General features: G+C 50.9%; 2 protein-coding genes across 2 annotated transcripts; one reads left to right on the forward strand and one right to left on the reverse strand.

Moving 5' to 3' along the window:
* Positions 1–216: 216 nt before the first annotated feature.
* LOC148820734 (G protein-coupled receptor 54-like) lies at positions 217–6,565 on the reverse strand. Its single transcript, XM_088933191.1, has 5 exons — positions 5,854–6,565; positions 4,690–4,814; positions 3,253–3,388; positions 1,118–1,356; positions 217–606 (listed from the first exon to the last, which is right to left on the reverse strand). The coding sequence occupies exons 1-5, from the start codon at positions 6,203–6,205 to the stop codon at positions 217–219; spliced, it is 1,242 nt and encodes a 413-aa protein (XP_088789317.1). The 5' UTR covers positions 6,206–6,565.
* An 11,085-nt stretch (positions 6,566–17,650) lies between these two features.
* pet100 (PET100 cytochrome c oxidase chaperone) lies at positions 17,651–21,401 on the forward strand. The gene is made up of 4 exons (XM_088932051.1): positions 17,651–17,722; positions 19,208–19,294; positions 19,867–19,899; positions 20,592–21,401. Exons 1-4 carry the CDS (start codon positions 17,696–17,698, stop codon positions 20,685–20,687), a joined length of 243 nt encoding a protein of 80 aa, XP_088788177.1. The 5' UTR covers positions 17,651–17,695; the 3' UTR covers positions 20,688–21,401.
* Positions 21,402–21,665: the final 264 nt, after the last annotated feature.

A 21,665-nucleotide genomic window follows, 5' to 3' on the forward strand; every position in this document is an offset into this window, starting at 1 on the left:
CCATGTCTGAACTGGCTTCATCACTCTGTTCTCCTCCCCGCTGATAGCTGGTGTGTGGGGAGCATACTGGTGCACTATGACTGCAGACGCATCATCCAGGTGGAGGCTGCACATTGGTGGTGGTGGAGGAGGGGAGACCCCATTACCTGTAAAGCGCTTTGAGAGGAGTGTCCAGAAAAGCGCTACAGAAGTGTTAGCAATTATTATGAATGTCCTCTAGCTGCCCACTGTCACAAACTTCACGTCCGCGTTGTGGTTCCTCGTCCCCGAGCCCTCCGCCTCCCCCCCGCCCCCCGCCGCGCCTCCGTCCCGCACCCGTCGCCGGAAGAGCAGCGGGAAGGCCTTGCGGAAGGAGGCGCGGAAGCTCTCCCCCAGGAAGGCGTAGACGATGGGGTTGAGGGCCGAGTTGGCGTAGCTCATGCAGTTGGCCCAGGTCTTGATCTTGTAGGTGTAGTAGTCCACCTGGAACCCGGGGTAGAAGCCCTGGCACAGCATGAACAGCATGATGGGGCCCCAGCACACGGTGAAGAGCAGCACGATGGCCACCACCATGCGTGTCACCCGCCCGCGCATCGCTGCCGAGCGCTCCGACAGCCCCGGCACCCGCTGGAGGAGAGAACGACCGGGTCAGATCCCAAGCATCCCGGCTCGTGCAGTAACCAGCTGTCGGGTTAGGCTCTACCTACTCGGTTGGCTAATCATCTGATTAGCTACTGACTAGCTGATTAATTACTCCAGTTTGTCCTGGTCAACCCAGTTTAGCCTCCGATAACCTGCTTAGTTCTGATCAAACTCTGTTAAAATACAGCTGGGAGTCTCAATCAGCACCTAGCCATCTAGTTACCTGTTCAGCAGCTCAGTCCAGTCTCTAGCAACCAGATGAGTAGTCACATGGTGAGATCTGATCATCACTGCTTAGTCTCTGGTTGCCAGGTTAGAAGTTCTGGTCGCCATCGAGTTACTAGATCAACAGTTGCATGGCTAGGTCTGATGGTTGTGGTTTAGTCTCACGTCCGCGGTGCTGGTCAACTTCTAGTTGCCAGCGGAGCAGTCCCCGTGCGGACCACCGAGGGTTGGTGGTCTCTAATCGCGTCATTGGCGGTCAGTCCGCGGTTACCTGGTAGTCGTGGTCAGCGGGCTCCACCAGGGGCCGGGCCACCCTCTTCAGCACGACGGTGTAGCAGATGCAGATGGTGAGGAGGGGCAGCAGGTAGGCGGCCAGGAAGGTGTAGAGGATGTAGCCCCTCTGCAGGCCCTCGGTGGGGAACCTCTCCGTGCAGTAGGTGCGCAGGCCGTACCACAGGCCCACCTCGATGCGGTGGTACAGGGCCATGGGCAGCGACAGAGGCAGGGAGCCTGAAGGAGACAGAGGTCAGAGGTCGGGCGTCGGGGGCATAGAGTACCGCCCCCAGGAATCCCCAAGCACCTCCAAAATTCCACCAGTGCAGGAGGTGTCACGATCGCTAACCCCTCCTCTTAAGGGAGCTCCAGCCCGTCCTTGTTCTGCCCCATTGTCTGCACCTGGTCCCTAATCCCGCTCCCCCTTAAAAGCCAGACGCGGACCTTACTCCTGGTTCCTCATTGATTTCCACATCATGAGAGCCCGGGGTCTTGCTGCGTCTGGCTCCGTTATTGTTACGATCCCTGCCTCTCGGCAACGGAGGAGGCAAAAGTAGGCGTAGCCCCTATCCATCAGTTCACCTATCAGTTTTCCCATTCACCACCACACCCCCGTCTCATCCTACTTATACACCTGTCCTTCCCTACCTCGTTGCTCAGTATTGGTTTTCCCTTTCGAGCTTCCTGGTTGCGCTTCTTCTACTCTGTGTTCGTCTTGGCTTTCGGTTTGCGGTTTTTCCCTTTGGACTTCGGCTTTTCGGATCTCGGCTTGGATTGGTTACTTTCGCTCTGTTTTGGATTCCTGGCTACCCCTGGATTCTCGGATTGCTCTACGGACTACGACCTCGGATCTCGTTTCGGCTTCGGTACTCGTTCCCCTTCGGATTTCTGGCTTCCCCTGGACACTCGGCTCGTTCCTACGATTACGGTTTGCTTTCGGATTACGACTTGGTTTTGTTTGCTCCTGCAAGTGGGTTCACTCACTGGTTCGGTCCCTGTTACCGAACTCATAACAGTTATGCTTTTAACTTTCTGTTCCTAGTTCCTGGTTCCCCTCGCCGGTTCCGACCCGGTTCCTGTTCCCCCCCCCCTCCGGATGGATCGCCTGGCTATGGACTTCAGCCCTTGTTTCTGATTTCCCGTTTGGATTTCCTACATGGATTGTTCGCCTGGATTCACTTCCCCTGGACACCTGCACTGCATGGACACGCCCCCCGTCTCCAGCCCCTTTTCCTGCATGACCATTTTTCCCCTTGTGTCTTCACTATTCTGGATCGTGTCGTCCGCATAGGGCCCGGAAAGAACTGTTCGTGACAGGAGGAGCATCCAACAACTGGGGTCCTCTTGGCTTTCACTCAACCAGCTCATTATCTGCTGTGGCGCCATTAACAACAGTTTTCCACAGAGCACTTCACGGACTTAGACAGCCACAGACAACGCTGTGCTGCAACGAATGATCAGGCCTGGGACAATAAACCTCTGAAGTCCCAGGCCAGGAGTTTGGGACCCCAGGGTGCCTGAATGGAAATAAGAGAGGGGTATTTATAAATGCCAGTTGGAGGCTTTTTCTTTTCTCAAAGAGCCACAAATGTCATTGACAAGGCAGTTTGATAGTTACAGTAACAGCTAATTGATCTGAGGATCTCATCCAGCTGCTTCTTGAAAGAAGCCAGGGGATCAGGTTCAACAGCATGGGCAAGCTGTTCCAGACTCCCACAACGCTTTGTGTAAAGAAGGGCCTCCTGTCTCGGTTTCCATTGGGCTGCCTTTGTTAGTGGCTTTGAGGATTTTCCTTAGTTGAACCAGGTCCTCTCGTAGTCTCCTCCGTATAGAAGAACAATCGCTCTGGCCTTGTGCTGGACTCTGATTCTCCACAATACACAGAGACGTCCTGGGGGAGCTACTGGCATATAGACCACTACTAACAGCCAAACAAGTGTGACGAACGACACGGACTGCACTATTCCGTCTAAAGCCCAGCCTTAGCAACCTTTACTTCTGTTGTTTTCACATTCTGAGCCAAACCGCCAAAGGCCAGAAGCTGAAATTCAACTGATGAGTCCCAGAGAGAAGCAGCAGAGCCGAACAAAAAAAACACAATCCAAACTAGTGATGGACATTCCAGATACCCACCGATCCATATCCCAACGCTGACTGCCATGGCAACACGTGGTGTACGGCGCCGTAGTGACTGGAGCGGGTATAAGGTTGCGTAGCAACGGTCCACGCTCATGGCCGTCAGGGTGATGCAGGTGGCCTGCACGGTGACCTTCAGAGAGGGACAGGAGAGTGTTAAGCAGATACAGCACTGCCAGCAGTAGAGGACTGGAGGGGAAGAGGAGTGCCCGTCCTATCATTAGCAGTGTTGCAGAGTATGAACACATCGGTGTGTTTGACTGTGCATGTGTGTGTATGTGTGTGCAGGTGTGTGTGTTGGTCCGCCCATCCAGGGGTGTATGTATGTGTGTGCAGGTGTGAGTGCTTGTCTGTGCAGGAGAATGTTAGCACACATCTGTGTGTTTGCCTGTGCAAGCGTGTGTGTGCAGGTGCGTGCAGATGTGAATGTACAGGTGAGTGTGTATGTGTGTGTATGTGCAGGCATGTGTTTGTCTGCCCATGCAGGGGTGAATGGATGTGTGTGTGTGTGTGTGTGTGTGTGTGAGTGCTTGTCTGTGCAGGAGAGTTTGTGTTTGTCTGTCCAAGCGTGTGCAGACATGTAGTTATGTGTGCGTATCTGTGTGTGCATGTCTATGCGTGTGTGTTGATGTGTGTGCAAGTCTGTGCATGTGTGTGTGTTGATGTGTGTGCAAGTCTGTGTATGTGTGTGTGTTGATGTGTGTACATGTCTGTGTGTGTGTTGATGTGTGTGCGTGTCTGTGCATGTGTGTGTGTTGATGTGTGTGCGTGTCTGTGCATGTGTGTGTGTTGATGTGTGTGCGTTGATGTGTGTGCAAGTCTGTGTGTGTGTGTTGATGTGTGTGCGTGTCTGTGCATGTGTTGATGTGTGTGCGTGTCTGTGCATGTGTGTGTGTTGATGTGTGTGCGTTGATGTGTGTGCAAGTCTGTGTGTGTGTTGATGTGTGTGCGTGTCTGTGCATGTGTGTGTGTTGATGTGTGTGCAAGTCTGTGTGTGTGTGTTGATGTGTGTGCGTGTCTGTGCATGTGTGTGTGTTGATGTGTGTGCAAGTCTGTGTGTGTGTGTGTTGATGTGTGTGCGTGTCTGTGCATGTGTGTGTGTTGATGTGTGTGCAAGTCTGTGTGTGTGTGTTGATGTGTGTGCGTGTCTGTGCATGTGTGTGTGTTGATGTGTGTGCAAGTCTGTGTGTGTGTGTTGATGTGTGTGCGTGTCTGTGCATGTGTGTGTGTTGATGTGTGTGCGTGTCTGTGCATGTGTGTGTGTTGATGTGTGTGCGTGTCTGTGTGTGTGTGTGTTAGTGAGGAGGAGAGGGTCTGTGATTAGACTGGCAATTCTAAACGGTCAATGAATATAACAGCAAGAAGGAAATATCAACAGCTCCCCACGCTCCTGTAGAAGAGGAGGGCGAGGCTGCGCTGGCCCTAGAGGGATACCTGCTGCAAGTAGTTGACAAACTTGCACATGAACTCCCCGAAGATCCAGCTGGGCAGGGGGTACAGGGTGGCAGTGAAGGGCACGCAGCACACCAGGAAGGTGATGTCTGTACACGCCAGGTTGGCTGGCACAGAAGAGGGGCACAAGGGAGAGGAGAGAGACAGGGAAGAGGGGGAGAGAGTTAAAACCGGGAGCAGGGAAAGGGACAGATATCAGTCTTGATATCAGTCAAACGCCGGAGAAGCGATCTGAATTTCAATTTGAGAGGGAGAAGAAGAGAGGAGAGCGAACGGGAGCTGGAGAGAGAGAAAGAGCCGAGCTTTTCAGATCATTGAACAGATGCACGTAGAGAGAGAGACAGACGTGCAGCGTCAATCAATCTGTGCTGAAAAAAATTCTCGATGGCTCTGATCGCGGTGAGAGTCTGTCCGTGAGCCTCCATACTAGGGAACCCCATCCCCACAGTAAGACCGTCTACGGGACCCCGTTAAAACAGAGCAGACAGTCGGACAAAAAGCGCTACAGATAAAAAAAAAACGTTTCAATCACGGCTATCCAGTTACCAATAAACTGCAATTTACTGTCGTGAACACTAAATGCAAAAGATCAACTTACACTTGTTGAGCTGGTTCGAGTTGTCCCGGGTTCGAATTGTTCGGTCTTTAAATAAATCTGCGGTTAAGAACAGAGCCCCATCCTCTTCCCGCTGTCCCCTCAACCCAGCGGCTGCTGGTACGAGCCGGGACACGAGAGAACGCGGGACACGGGTGGACACCGACACACGGCGAGACTTCCTCTACAGAACAGAACTGTACGGAACTGAATGGAAGGAATTTCCACTTTTTAATGCTTGCGTTCAGTTCCACACGTTGGAGTGTAGTGTCGCACAGCTAAAACAATAATCGCACCAACAGCCATAAAATATAAACGGACTAAACAATGCGCGTTACCATTACAGAATGTGGTCACCGCAGTCCTCTTGTCAGGAGAGAAACAACAGATTCAGTTACTATTGTATGAGAGTTCCCTAAGGACCGGGCTTACAGACCGGGACGGTCACGTCAAGACCCGCCGCAGCACGGACACCTACCGCAGGACCAAGCTGCAGGGCGGGTGTGCGCGGTCCAGCAGCCCGGCTCAGGGTCCGGACGACCCACACTCACCTATGTAGAAGTTGGTGGCCGTCCTCATCTGCCTGTGCTTGCTGATGACGTAGATGACCAGGGAATTTCCCACGAGCCCCACCAGCAGGACCAGGGCGTAGAACAAGGGCACGAGCCAGGCGTCGGTCAGGAACGGCGGGGACTCCTCGCCCGTGACGTTGTAGATCCACAGCCTGGTCCCGACGCCTTCGGCACCGGCCCCGGCGAGCAGGCTTCCCCCGGGCCGGGACCGGTGGTCCTCGCTGCCAACGGGGCGGCGGCTGGCGACTTCAGCACCGGCGGAGGTCCACAGTTCAGTGTCGTTGCCGGAGCCCACGTCGGTCGCGGGTGGCGTGGAGTTAAAAAGTTCCATTTCGTCTCCGCAGGTGTCCCGAGCGCAGCTCCTCAGGGACACACAGGCACCATCCCGGCAAGAGCAAGCGCCGATCAGCGGCTGACCTCGCCGTCCACCTCCCGGCAGCTGGACAGATGTTCAGTGCTCTTCGTCCAGGAGCTGCCGCCGCGCGCTTCTACAAGACCCCGAAGAAGAGGGTTTCACTGCAGTCACCGATCTCCCCGGACAGTGCTAACTGCTCATCTCACGGATTCCAGCCGCCCGGCAGCGGAGTGGGTGTGCTGTCGGGGAGGTGCATCCTGCACGGGAGACTCTTTCAGGAGGAACGCGATCCCCTCACGTCCAGCCGCCGTCGCCTCTCCTGCGCGCTCGCTGGGCGGCTGTGCAGGGATTCCTGTTATTTATAGCGGCCTCGGGCTGGCGGGGGGGGGGAGAAGCCCCCCTCTCTCCTGCGATTGGCCCGCTCCTTTACGAACATCTTCCCCGAGGGCCCTGCGATGGACTGGCGTCCTGTCCAGGGGGTACCCGGCCTTGCGCCCGCCGCTTGCCGCGATGGGCTCCAGCTGCCCCCCCCCCCCCGGACCCCTGTACTGGAAGAAGCGGTTAGGAAATGGGAGGACGGGTGGCTCTGTGGTGGGAGCGCGACCGTCTCCACCTCCCGTTTGATGTGGAAAAAAAAAAGGCGACACTGACTTCGATCCTCCAGGATCTTATTCTCTAAACTTCTCTTGGTTCCATTATTTGTCCTGGCTCGGACCTTGCAGGAGCCGTGATTGGTGCAGTAGGACCCTGACTGACGCTTTTCTCCGACTGAGGCTCGTAGCTGTACCCACTCTCACCAGAGCGATCGGAGTGAAGAGCCTTGCTCTCCCACGTCCCACGGCGCGCAGGGGCGCGGCGCGCAGCCGGAACTGGGCGCAGCAGCTGTGGGCACGAGGGCGAGAGGCTCCAGGTCCGAGGAGACTGAGAGGCGTCGCCTTGGCTGTTTTTTTTTAATGTGAAAGACATGATGGGGGGGGGGGGACAGAGGGAAAGAGAAAGTGACCGAGGATTCAGAGAGCGGGCATGACTGAGAGAGAGCGGGGGAAGACGGTCCGGGGGCGGGTGAGAGAGGGCACGAGTGCGCGACCTTTTCAAGACCTTTTCACACGCGGGAGAAATGGGCTCCATTGTACGTCTGCGGAAGTCAAGCTGGTCTCCACAATCAGCCCGTTCTCTCCCCACACTGAGAGCAGAAGTGATCAGGGGAGAAGCTCAAGCAATTAACCAGCGCCGTTGAATCACCCGGCAGATGTGCTGTAATTGCTTCGAGAGCGCACTAGAGGAGGAAAGGACGGGTGTCTTTATCGTGGCGGGAAAACGCTGGTGAGCATTTGAAGTAACATCACACTGAGCAAATTGCAATTTCGCGCTGCTTCTGTGTGACAATGCAGAGGGCGTCTGAAAGGAAGCTCGGATATACTCGAAGAGAAGGTTTATGTCGGTATTTCTAAAGATGATGACGATGATAGTAATTCCTATTACACATCCCAGTCCTGTTCAGAGACGGAAAGAGACAGTCCTGAGGAGATGATGAAGGAAGCGATAAGTACCATAAATACTGTACAGTTTCACATGCCTGTAGAGATTTCCTTGTAAAACGTCCTGAATGTGTTATTTCATATTAGAGCTCCTCATCTGCAGAGAGACGCTGCTCTGTGTGTGAGGTAAGACACTGTGTTCGCTGTACCCCCCCCCCCCCACCGCAAGTGTGAGAGATATTGTAATTGTGTAATTGTGCGTGTCTACATGTGCGTGAGATTATCTGTGAGTGCGAGTGTGTGTTTGTATGTCCCTGGACGTGATTGTCTGTGTCTGTGTGTGTGCCAGAATTGCTGTATAAACACTCTCCCACTGCCTAGCCTGCTGCAGTGCCTAACTCTCACGTCCCGGGATCAAAAGCTTCATGCTGAAGTTGTGTGTCATCACCTGGAGACTCACATTGGTCTCAAAAGTCTCCCTCTCACACACAAAGTGTAAATCCAGGACCCTATGCAGACGGTATAATCCAGAAGTAAGTGGAGAAGGATGTCTGGGCAAGGTACAGCAGGATCAGGACAGGTTGACGGACAGGGGGCAGTGAGCCGGTGATCGGCATGGGGGGCATGGCGAAAGCAAACAAGTCCAGGGAAGTCCGAAACAGGAAATCCGGGGAGCAGTCCAAAATCCAGGAACCGGGTGATTCATCCAAGACAGACAAGGTTAAAATCCGGAGCGGGATCCCGAACAGGAACAGGGAAGCAGGAAGATAAAACCAGGGTGACGAGGCCCCGGACTCAGGTGGTCAGGACGCCGTGATGAAGCCTATGCCGCGGGGTCTCTCCTGGACCCACTGGAAGGCGGGCTTCCGGGCGTCCATCTTCCAGTGCTGAGCTAGGAATAGCGAGAGCGCCAGGCTTAAATAATGAAAGACAAGAAGAGGGCAGGTGCACAGAATCGCTAAGCCAGCTAAGCCCTGAGCATCAGTGGGCATTGGGCAGTGAAGCAACCGGCATTTACATATGATCATTTCTGAAGCCTCCCGTTGACTTGCATCAAGGGTGTTCATGTGCGCCCCTAATGCACTGAGGGTGGCAGGAGAACCCTGCAGGGAGAGGGCAGGGTCTTACTCTTGGGTTTTCATGGGGGTCAGAGGTCAACTGAGCTAATGGAGGGGGGTTAGAGGAAGCTGGGAGGCATGATGAAGTTTCCTGGGGCACACCATGGTAGAAAGTGCAGCATGCCGGTGGCACACTGAAAAGTAAGGGCAAATTCCTAGTAGAAGAGTGATGCACTCCACATTCAGGGGTACCCTTGCAGAGCCCCCCACCATGAAGAATCTAAAGGGTGGAGTTCGGCATTCCTGCTGGTCTACTGTCCTCAATCCTCCGAATAACCATCGCTCTTGACAAAAGCCAATTTGCAGAACATAGCTCAATCAAGAGTATGGCACTGTCACAAACAGTTGCCTGGCAGAGGAGAGGGGTGTGTGAAAGCAATTAGGCATTAAGAAACCAATCAAGCTCATTTTCTCTATGACGCAGCTGCACAGAAAAGCGAGATTCCGTGACATGAAGACAGAACAGCTGGGAGCTCCTGATTCCCAGTGTGAACCAGTGGCCTAACGGGATGCCAGGCCAGAGCAAGTCTGTGACAGTCTCATGTGCTGCACTCTGCTGTCTTCATTTCTGAAAACACCCAGGGTGAAACAATTCAGGACTGATGTTGCAGACGGCTTTGCCAATATAGTACTACACAGATGCAAACACAACGGGAAAGAGAACAGCCTAGAACTTGACACAGCGATGCTGCAGGGCTGCAGTAATTGGACACTTACACACAGAGCAGAGCTGGATGAAATTAATGGCCAGTCCTTATGAAAACAGTGAAGTTACGTAAAATAGCAGGTGCTGTGCAGAGGTGCCCTGAATAACTGAGCACCATCAGTGCAGGCGCAGGCACTGCTCTTCACAATATTAGCTCTGCTGCAGAGAAAGTGTTGCTAAGGAAAGCCCTGAATAAATGTACCCAGTGTGTACCAGAGGACATTATAGACAGCGCTGGCAGAAAGCATTAAGTTTTCCAGTATAATTACAGAACATTGCATTAGAGTGAGTCTGGAGGAAGGCCTTTTAGGAGAAAACAGGCTGAGGGAGTGATGTAAACCTTCTCTCTCTGTGAAAGACCAGAGTCCACACAGTGGGAGACAGAGTCTTCTCTCTCTGTGAAAGACCAGAGTCCACACACTGAGAGACAGAGTCTTCTCTCTGTGAAAGACCAGAGTCCACACAGTGGGAGACAGAGTCTTCTCTCTCTGTGAAAGACCAGAGTCCACACAGTGGGAGACAGAGTCTTCTCTCTCTGTGAAAGACCAGAGTCCACATACTGGGAGACAGAGTCTTCTCTCTCTGTGAAAGACCATACATATTAATGTATAATTAATTTGTATTCATGTATTTTATTTTTCATTGTACTGTTTTAACTCTGAAACATGTAAGGCTTGTCCATGCACCATTGTACAGTGCTGAGCTGCTTTTTCAAAAGTAAATTAGATAAAATGATACTACATGTATGAGAAGACATGACATTAGTCTGCAGGTACATCTAAATAAAATCCATCAGGTTTAAATTTGGACACAATTTTACCTTACCTGACCGCTCAGTGATACTCCCCCTGCTGGGAATGAGGTCTGTACGTTCTGCAGTAATCTAGGGGTACTAGTCTTTTTCATCACTGGCTTTGCCCCTTATCCAGTGCTGCTGCATTTATCTCAAGTGGTGCATGAAGATCCAGGCACAGTTTCTGACCTGTGAAAAACAGCAGGATTGCTTTTTCAGCCCTGGCAGACTGTTTTGTTGTTTTTTTTTGCTGATGGCTGCAGTTAGGAGCTAAGAGATTGTTTTATTTCTTAGTCCCTCACCCCTCTGTTCTGTCCCTGTCATGGGTGTTTCAGGAGTTTCCCTGCAGACCTGCCCTGTGAGCAGTGCCTGATTGATTAGGGCCCTCAGCCGCCCCGCCAGCACCAGTCCCAATGGTGAGAGTTGAGAGTTTCATTCAGCACAGCAGGAGCCAGGCACTGAAACGCTCAGTCACACACCTGCTTCCTTCTTTCTGTTTCCTCTGTCAAGAAGAAATCTAGATATTGAATAGGACTACAGCACTGCTGAATAAGAGACACTGCACTTTACAGAATAGATAAATATCACTACAGAATTAAAAACACTTTACAGTACAGAGCTATATACTGTAAATGCTGAATTACTGCTACAACACTTTACAGTGCAGACCAATATCACTGCTGAATTACTGCTACAACACTTTACAGTGCAGACCAACAGCAGGTGGCGGTCTTTTGCTCAGGGAAGAGTGAAAAATGGAGTTGAAGTAATTATTTTAGTGAAAATTGAAAATTGTTGACATGGAGTTTGTCTAGTTGAATGTTCCCAGTGCCTGGTAGCATTAATATGGTCATTAGAGAAGATTAAGAAATGCTTAAGTTGAATAATCCTGTGCCCGATGATTAATGAAGACAGGGAGTGAAGAATCAGTGAGAAGATCTAGTGACTTGTGTGGGTATAGCCAAGTGAAGAGCAGCCTAGAATGAAGAGGAACATGCAGACTTCCCCAAGACAGGAATTGTGTGATAGAGCTGGGAAGAGCTGTGATAGAGCTGACTGACCCCTTCAAATGACAAAAACTGGTGAGACATGCTGGTGGTGTTAGACGTAGTGTGGTGTGTGTCTGTGCTTGTCATACACCCCAATCTTCTTTTTTAGTCTTGTTCAAACACACCTGTTACACAAATGAGAGGGGGCCATGGCTTTGTGGAAATGATGATAAAAGCTGATAAACATTAATCACTTTCCTCGTCCACTGCACATGGCTACAATGAAGAGGAAAAATCAAATTGCACTTCTGTCTATTGCTGGTGGACATTTGGGAAGAGCAGAAAATGTTAGCTTTTGAAATTCTTGCTGTTGTAATTTTAGCTCCACTACATTCATTTGGATATCAAAAAGTAATTAACGTTAATCCATTAGTTTGATTACTCTGCTGTAATTAGTCAGAGCTGCGGAGAGCTTCTGGATGGAAATAAATATATATATATATTTTCAGAGTCGCTTTGGGGCAAAAGAAACATTTGTAATTTTGCAGACTAATTGGCTGAGAATAACAAATGTATTGCATTAGTCTCCAAGGACTCTGGTTCCAGATGTGCGGCACAGCAGCCATGTGAGTACTTGGGTTAACCCCTGCCTGCCCAGGTGGAAATCTGCATGCAGGAATCACTTGTATGGGCACAAAGCTCTATACTGCAGTGGTTTACATCCCTGGTGCTGAAGGAACTCTGTATCTGCAGGTTTCTGTTCCAGCTGAGCTCTATATTTCCAGTGCTTCATTGATCCACTTGCTTGTTCACACCTTTATTTAACTAGTTTCTTCAGTCAGTCCTGAGTGTCAAGAATTCCTGATGTTAACAGCTTCAGCACACAGAACTGTACGCAGCCCCTCAATGTGCTCTGTGCCATTTCTGGAAAAAACATCTTTGATTACAGGTGGGAGTGACACTGTATTGGACACACCGAAAATAGGAGTGACACTGTATTAGACACCCCCAAAACAGGAGTGACACTGTGTCAGGCACACCCACAGTGGGAGTGACACTGTGTCAGAGACACCCACAATGGGAGTGACACTGTGTCAGGGACACCCACAGTGGGAGTGACACTGTGTCAGAGACACCCACAATGGGAGTGACACTGTGTCAGACACGCCAACAGTGGGAGTGGCACTGTGGCAGACACACCCACAGTGGGAGTGGCACTGTGGCAGACACACCCACAGTGGGAGTGTCTGTGTTTTGCACACGCCCCAGATGGGAATGGCACAGTATCAGGCACATGTTTTGTCCTTCTGCAGTGGTCCAATTGGTTACCTGAATAAAGGGCAGCTCTGAAACTCAGAAAATGGCAAAGGTTGAGAGATATCAATTCCAACTCCCATTGACCATTTAAGAGCTGAAAGCACATTTACAAATATGCTTCAGATAGAAACCTGTGTTGTAAGAACCCAGCAGAAACCACTGCTCTCCTGTACTAAGGGCTATCCAATCCCAGTCCTGGAGGGTATACGGAGTCTGCTCTGAATCGGCTGTTTACTGGCTTAACTAGACAAGTTTAACAGCTTCTCCCAGCTCTTGGGGTGCCAAAGCTTTGAAGAGAGCTGGAGAAGATGCCTCTGGGATCAGGGCTGGACGGGCCTGGCTATTGTAAACATAACGCCCAGCTGCAGCAGCCCTGCTTTAGCACAAACTGTCACCATAACTGTTTAATTCCTGTCGATCGTCCATTAAATAATATTCTGGAAGGCTCTTTCCTGCTGAGGTCTTAATGGAGCGCTTAATTGCACCAGCTTAATTAAAGCCTTTTTCCTGTGGTTTTCGATGTAAGAAAATCTGCCGCCAGGCTGTTTACATATTCCAGCAAATGGCATACTTATCTCCTAAAGGCGCTTTTACAGGTCCTTTTTAATTAACAGCTAAGACACAAGCAACAAAAAGCATCTACAATGAAATCAGCGATCACTGGTGGTCAGACAAAGCCCCTGCAGGACCTGTTGCATCACAGCTCTTCACTGACAAACAGCTGCTCGGGTTGCTGTGGCGACCCCCTGCATCGGTCCTCACCAAGAGCTTTTTCTCTCTCACTTAAACGCATCCGGTAGTTCTGGAGACCAAGTTCTCTCTCCATCTCATTTCATATCTAGATTTGCATCTGTCTTTCATAACTTCAGCAATAACTCTGCCTTTATACACGTGTTCTTTCCAGGAAATAGGAAGCATTGAGTGCAACAGAGCACCGCGTTTTTACTCTGCTCAAGGATCTGACTTGCGTAACTGTTGGCATCTTGGCAGTGTTACCACCTTGTAGCTCAGCTGGGCTGGGCCTGGTCTGTAAGGACATGGGGGGTCTCAGAAGAAAAGATAGAAAACTGCTTCTATAACTGGCACTAGTAGACCAGTAGGTGGCACTCTTCCCCCTGGACTAGTGTTTCCACACCAATGTCCCAGGGTGGTGCCTGGACACTGTGCTGTAGGAAGTGCCGTCCTTCAGATGAGATGTTAAACTGAGATCCTGACTACTTGTTCATTAAAGATCCCAGGGCACTGTTTCTCAGAGGGTTTCTGTGCACTGGCTAGGCTCTCCTCTGGGCTTGAGCAATCTGACCTCTCCAGAGACCCTCTTTAATTAAGGAGTGCAGCAGTTTCTCACTGCTGCCCCTGTTCTGTGCCCAGTGGGGCTGGCATGTGTCCCCCCAGGTGGGGGCTGCAGTTCAAATGGGGATGAAACGTGTGTTTCTGTATTTGGGACAAGATCATCTGAAGCTGATGGTCAGTCCGGTACACTACAGCTTGCACTGCACAGCACAGCAGATGCTGTGTTTAATCTGGCTGCCCCACAGCACCGGGGTCCTGTGTTTGAGCCCCGCCTCAGGCATCTGTCTGTGTGGAGTTTGCATGTTCTTGCCTAATTTGCATAGGTACTCCACCTTCCTCCCAACCCACAGAAGCATGTAGGCTAGGATTGACTAGCCACCCAAAATCATCCCCAGGAGCAAGACAGCTGCTCTCCCAACCCCAGTTCCTGACCCCAAGTGGAACAGCCTGCTAAACAGATTACATGCTGTCCTAACAAAGTGGCCGCTCAGTGTGCAGTGTTTCACTGGCAGTGCTGCTACAGAGAGACACAGACACTTTAAAATCCCAAGAAAAAATGAAGCAGAAAACGGATTGCTGCTGCTTATGAATGGGTCTCACAAGCCATCCTGCCTGCAGGCTGTCCTTTACTCCTGCTGTTCGTTATTTCCAGTTCCTCTGAGCAGACGTGACCGAGGACATGACTGCTGCCCGAGCACTGAGATTGCTCAAGGGCAAAGAAGACCTGCAGGAGGATTCAGTGCCCTGAAGGACTTGCTTTTCCTTCGGCCGAAAGGCCTTTGCAGACAGCTGGTTAAAAATCGTGTGTGGCCAGTACCACACGCCTCTGCTGGCTCTGTGCGGCGACAGACGAGCTCTTTCCTTTAAGTAAGTTTCTTACTTGTGAGAAACTCTACAAAAAAGATCTCATTGATTTCAAATAAACCATGCAGTTCATCAGGGTTCTCGGACCCATCTTCTAGAGGGAGGGCTTAGTGGATTCAAGATAAGTCAATTAAATTAGACATACACAGGATTTTTCTTAAGGTGTTTTACAGTTGAATACTCGTACCATTACCATTTTATTTAGTGAAAGGAACACTTATCAATAGATCTCCTCAGAGCCTGTTATGCATCTTATTAGACAGTTACACAGCTTATTAAATAATGAGACCAGCCTGAGGTCCCTGCTGTATGTGATTAAATTTCAGCAGCACCCCTTTGGCACTCATCAGTCGGCTGCGTGCGTGCTCCTGCGCGGTTTATCACGATCAAGGCCCAGGAACCAATTCAGACTAATGCTTTCGACCACTAAAGGCAGACCCAGGCTCGAGCAGACATGCGGACAGAACGTCAGCCTCACCCAGGCTCTGCAATGCTCTCTGTGGATGCAATGGGTCTGGGACTTTTAACTCTTTGATCACGCATGCAAGATTCAAGCATGGACCCTGACTGGCCCTGTGCTCAGACTGATTATTCCACAGTGAACACTGTGTTCAGAATTCGGCAGCCAGAATCCTGACCAGATCGCGTGCAAGCTTGAAGTTTTTGCACTGGCTTTCTATCAGGTTCTGAGTCGACTTCAAAATCCTCCATCTCACCTATAAGGCTGTACATGGTTTGGAACCTCAGTACCTGCCTGAGTTACTATCGTCCTACTCCCCGCCTCGCAGATATCTCCCAGATATCTGCCAAGCGTATTCATATTCTATGGGTGGCACAGCCTTCTCTTCCTACATCCCATCTAAAGGAAGGCTCTGGCTCTGGAATTCTATCCCCAAGGATATCACAGAGTCACCTACCCTGAGTGCATTTAAATCTAGACTCAAAACCTCTCTCTTCTGAAGGGCTTTTATTTCATTAGTGTCTGTGTCTTCAGCTGCACCTCTTGTGTTTCTCATATGCTTATTCTTAATAAGTAATTTGCTATTCTCATAAGTGTTTTTTATTCTTACTGTAAAGTGCTTTGAGATGCTACTTTTAAAAATATTATTATTATTAGGTCACAGGCACTCCCCCAAGCCCCCCTGTCTTGTTTCTCAATAAAGGTTAAGGAGTACAGAGTCGTTAACATTGCCAGCTGCAGAGCAAACATCACTGGCTCTCCAAATCAGATTTGATTTGGGGGCTAGCAGGTGACAGCATCCTGGCCACCGTTCTCAGTCTGAAACACAGATGGAGTGCTGTGGGGGTGCAGGTGGTGTTTCCAGATGGTGGGGCGGAGCGGTGGCTCTGTGGCTAAGGATCTACGCCTGTGACTGGAAGGTTGCAGGTTCAAATCCTGTGGCTGGCAGAGAAGTCCTACTCCATTGGGCCCCTGAGCAAGGCACTTAACACCAACTGCTCCAGGGGTGCCGTACGATAGCTGACCCTGCACTCTGACCCCAAGCTTCTCTCCCTGTCTGTGTGTCTGTGTCTCATGGAGAGCAAGCTGGGGTATGCGAAAAGATGAATTCCTAATGCAAGAAATTGTATAGGGCCAATAAAGAAACATTATCATCATTATCATTTCAGGCAGGAAAAATGAATGCAAAACCTAATTACAATTATGGCAGGAACCCCAAGCAAGCTCTTCTGAATCTGATACAGCACAGCAATGAGCCCTGATCTGCTGGGCAGTGGGGCTGCGGGTGCAGGGGAGCCGCCACGGGCCACCCTGGGAGATGGTGTGAGTTGCCTGCTATTTGTGAACGGATCTGTGATCCTTCTGGAGTAAAGGTGCAATATAAGTGCAAGGAATGATGATGGTGAAAATTTCTCAACACGATTTATGCGAGACGTTCTGCTGTGGCCTCACTGAAGTCCACAGTTCTCCACATCCTCCACAATGCGATCTCCGTTCTTCCCCTGATTCCCACCCCTGTGTGTTTGCTCGTTAGGGGATCCCCTAACCTTAAATTGTGTTTCTCATGAAGGCTGGCTCGTGGCTCTGCGGTTGTCGTGGAAACGCAAGGCTTAGTCAATAAAGAACAGAATGGAATTAATATTCCCAAGGACCCTGCAGAGATGAGAGAGCTGTGAGCCACTCTTAATGAACTATATGCATATTTCTTTTTCTTACTATAGATGCGGTACACAGTATATGCAGCTATATGTACACATAGACAGACAGCAGAGTCAGCACCTTGCCTGGTTTTGTCACGCCTTAGATGCTAAGAAAGACTGGGTCTGGTCAGTACTGGGATGGAAGACTGCTAGGGAAAACCAGGTTTTGGAGCTGGGTTTATAACAACAGCCAGGTTCAATCAGACTCAGCTGTCAGTAATTAGCTATCATGCCCTATGCCATTTCCTCACTTAAAAAGTTATGAAAACTGTTCATAATCCCCTTCTCTCCCTCGCGTACGTCTGTCTGAATCCCTTCTGCGCCCCATCTCCAGCGCTGCAGTTGCAGGGACGACGAGGGGCGCAGGTGAGAATCATTCAGGTGTGCTTGACTGTACTCTGTGCGTGCCGCCACATCACATTATTAAGGATTTTGATCGTTGAAGAATGCTATTATGACTGTATAAGGTTGTGTTAAATACGGGATGCTCTTTGGCTCATTATCGCATTATAAATCATCCCTGCATACAGAAAAGGACGATTTCTCCAGGCTGAGTTTTTCATCATTTATGAGCGTTGACAGAACGCACAGTAAGTAAGAGGTTGTCCCTTTAAAGAAGGCGGTGCTTCTAAATAACCCCGCCAATCACATCGCACGTTACGCGAGCCCGTCAAATGATTGGCATGCACTGCGGACCAATCGGCGCTATCTCTACCGGAAGCATTGTGAAGTGAAGGTTGATGCAAACATGGGGGTAAAGTTGGAGATCTTCCGGGTAATAATGCATTTATTTTAATTACACTGGCTTTGTCTCAGACATAGAGACCTCTGAAACCTGCGATGCAGTTTTATTTAACCGTTGCCGCTGTCGGTTAGACGAGGTTTCTGTAGATCTTAGTAATAATGTCTGTTATCTCGCACGTCCTTGCTGCTGAGTCCTTGATACGGTGTAAGGTGCTCTCTTATTAAAACAGGGGTCCAAACTGTGTGCTTATGTTCGCGCTCTGTCCGAGTTTACCAGTAAGCTGCTGATACGGTTGTCGGGAGCTGTGTAATGCGAGGCCCGTGTTTGACCCTGAAATCCTTTGGGTCGGTCTCCTGAAACATTTCAACTCCCTTGCTCAGTTCGGCCGTCTTTCATAAGCCTTCAGATCATGAATTAATCGCGATCGTTTTTATTGTTTTTTTTTAAGTTACTGTTTAGTTAAGTTAGTTTAAAGTGAGCTGGAGCACCTGCAGACACGCAGCGGACCTCTGGGAACAGGGACCCCTGCTTCAGGTACTCCTCAGGTCTCGGGGTGTGAGATATGTGCCCTAGGGAGCAACTGTGTGAATCAGCGCAGGAGCCTGTGACGGACGGCAGAGAGGAGAGGGCAGTGGTGTAACAGTGTGGACGGGGAGAGAGGAGGGAGCGGTGGTGTAACAGTGTGGACGGGGAGAGAGGAGAGAGCGGTGGTGTAACAGTGTGGACGGGGAGAGAGGAGAGAGCGGTGGTGTAACAGTGTGGACGGGGAGAGAGGAGAGGGCGGTGGTGTAACAGTGTGGATGGAGAGAGGAGAGGGCAGTGGTGTAACAGTGTGGACGGGGAGAGAGGAGGGAGCGGTGGTGTAACAGTGTGGACGGGGAGAGAGGAGAGGGCGGTGGTGTAACAGTGTGGATGGAGAGAGGAGAGGGCAGTGGTGTAACAGTGTGGACGGGGAGAGAGGAGGGAGCGGTGGTGTAACAGTGTGGACGGGGAGAGAGGAGAGGGCAGTGGTGTAACAGTGTGGACGGGGAGAGAGGAGGGAGCGGTGGTGTAACAGTGTGGACGGGGAGAGAGGAGGGAGCGGTGGTGTAACAGTGTGGACGGGGAGAGAGGAGAGGGCAGTGGTGTAACAGTGTGGACGGGGAGAGAGGAGGGAGCGGTGGTGTAACAGTGTGGACGGGGAGAGAGGAGGGAGCGGTGGTGTAACAGTGTGGACGGGGAGAGAGGAGAGGGCGGTGGTGTAACAGTGTGGATGGAGAGAGGAGAGGGCAGTGGTGTAACAGTGTGGATGGAGAGAGGAGGGAGCGGTGGTGTAACAGTGTGGACGGGGAGAGAGGAGGGAGCGGTGGTGTAACACAGAGGTGGGGATGACGTAAGCACACTCATTGTGTTGGGCGTGGCCTGGCTGGTCCACACAGGTGCTGGTGATTTAAGGCCTTGTAAATCTGCCTGCACAGTGCTGTTCTGTAGCTGCTTCACTGCCAACAGCCGCCTGTCGCTCTTCTCTGCACACAGATGATGCTGTACCTGTCCTTCCCAGTGGCCGTGTTCTGGGTCTCCAACCAGGCGGAGTATTTCGAGGAGTACGTGGTGAAGAGAAAGGTACTTCTGTTGAATTGGGCAGTTTGCATGGTCATACACTGCACAGCTTGTTTCTCTCCTCCTTATCACTGGTCGCGGTGGAGCCAGCAAGCAATGGGCACAAGGCAGGGTACACCCTGGACAGGACGCCAGTCCATCACAGGGCACACACAGACACGCACACTCACACCAGGGCCAGTTTTCCCAGAAGCCAGTTAACCCACAAGTATGTCTTTGCACTGTGGGAGCAAACTGGGGCACCCAAAGGAAACCCACTCAAATGTGGGGAGAGCATGCAGACTCCACACAGACAGCACACAGGTCTGAAATAGAACCCAGTGCAGCAGGGCAACAATGCTAACCCCTGCGTCACCATGCTTCCCATGTGTTATACATGTGCATGTGAGAATAAAGTGGCTAGGTAAATGAGGGTACTATAATCACCATTTCAGCAGTTTTATAAAGTTTTACAAAGCCAGCAGCAAAGAGTTCTGAGAAAACGCTTCGACTTTGACGGCAGGAAGCAGGTCTGTTAGCTGCTGGCTGGGCGCTGCTCCTCTCAGGCTGACCGGCTGCGTGTTTGTGTGTTTCAGCGGGAGATCTACCCCCCGGACGAGAAGATGCACGTAAGTGTTGGCCTCGCCTCTGCCCGGCGATTAGCGGTGCTGCCGGTCCGCTGACAGGAGCTTGACGGCGTGGTTAGCGTCGGGGGCTGCCGCAGGCCCTGGGATCGCGGCGCCTGCCTGCCGGAGGAGAAATCGATGGACGCTGCTCTGGGAGCGCGGGCGCCTGGCCTTTAAAGGGCAGGATCAATCACTGAGCAGCCCCTGCGCCGCTCCGGGAGAGTCTGGACAGCCTCTCCCCCATCTCGCTGGAGGAGGGGGCGAGGTGTGGAGAGAATAGGAAATGGAAAACAGAAAGAGTTAGACCAACTTTTTACAGAGACAGATAGTATCATTCAGTATAAGTGGTGTTAATCGTGGTGTGGATTATATTTATACACACTGCACACCTGGTGTGTTTTATACACTGCGCACACCTGCTGCATACAGTATATACTGCATACACAATACACCTGGTGTATATACTGTACTGTACACACTGCACCACTGGTGTGTATTATACACTGTACACACTGCACTCCTGGTGTGTATTATACACCTTACACACTGCACTCCTGGTGTGTATTATACACTGTACACACTGCACTCCTGGTGTGTATTATACACTGTACACACTGCACTCCTGGTGTGTATTATACACCTTACACACTGCGCTCCTGATGACGCTATGCTGTATGTGTGTTCTCTGGGAACAGAGGAAGGAGCTGGAGGAGTTTAAGGAGAGGATGCGCAACAGGAAGGAGCAGAGGCTGCTGAAGCAGTTGGGTCTGAGTGAATCCCAGCAGGACTGACCCGACACGGCTCGGAGACGGACGGGCAGAGCAGCGCCTCTGAGCCCTCTTTAACCTCGGCGGCATGGGTCCAGAGCACTGCTGAGCTGGGGGACTGGCTGCAGTGAAGACAGCCCGATCTCCAGTACTTGTGCCCTGTGCTGTGGGCTACAGTTCCTTCTGGTGGGGTTTTACAAAGTCATGGTGCTGAAGGTGCACTAGCTCTTCACATGAAAGTCAACTTAGTTCTCCAACTACAACCCTTTCGGCTTTGACTCCTGACTCCCTTTGTGCAGCAGTTTGGTCCGGTTCATGTTTTCCCAGCTGCTGTCATCCCAGCTTTGTCAGCAATGGCTTTGGTTCACAAGAAGCTGTAAAAGCCTGAGCAGCTCGTTTGCATTCTCATGTTATTGTCTCTCTATGCAGTTGGACCCAGAGCAGTGTAACAAGCTTGAAATACAGTATGCAGGGCTTTGGAAAGAACTGCTTGGAAAACCTGGAAAGGATCAGACAGCTGTGCAGTGGGAGCTTGGTCTCTCTGTATTGAAGAAAGGGTGTTATGATAATGTTCAGGAATTTCCTAGAAGCTGAAAGCTTGATACAAAGTAGCTTCAATCTTTAGGAATGTAGCCCAAGGGAATAGCAAATTCATGTAAATATAAAATGCAGTTATGTATTTTTCTTAAAACATTGGTGTAAATGTGTTTTCATTAAAGTTTTTTTTTTCTCACCCAAGAGTTCTAACATATATTCTTATGGTATGAGTGTGGTAAGGGAGCAGAGAATTCACTGGTCAGGACTGTCCCCAGCACAGTGAGAGACGTCACTGGTCAGGACTGTCCCCAGCACAGTGAGAGAGACTTCACGGGTCAGGACTGTCCCCAGCACAGAGAGACAGACTTCAAGGGTCAGGACTGTCCCCAGCACAGAGAGACAGACTTCAAGGGTCAGGACTGTCCCCAGCACAGAGAGTGAGACTTCACGGGTCAGGACTGTCCC

This window comes from Atractosteus spatula, chromosome 14, assembly GCF_055471065.1.
Source record: "Atractosteus spatula isolate fAtrSpa1 chromosome 14, fAtrSpa1.hap1, whole genome shotgun sequence".
Taxonomy (NCBI): Eukaryota; Metazoa; Chordata; class Actinopteri; order Semionotiformes; family Lepisosteidae; genus Atractosteus; species Atractosteus spatula.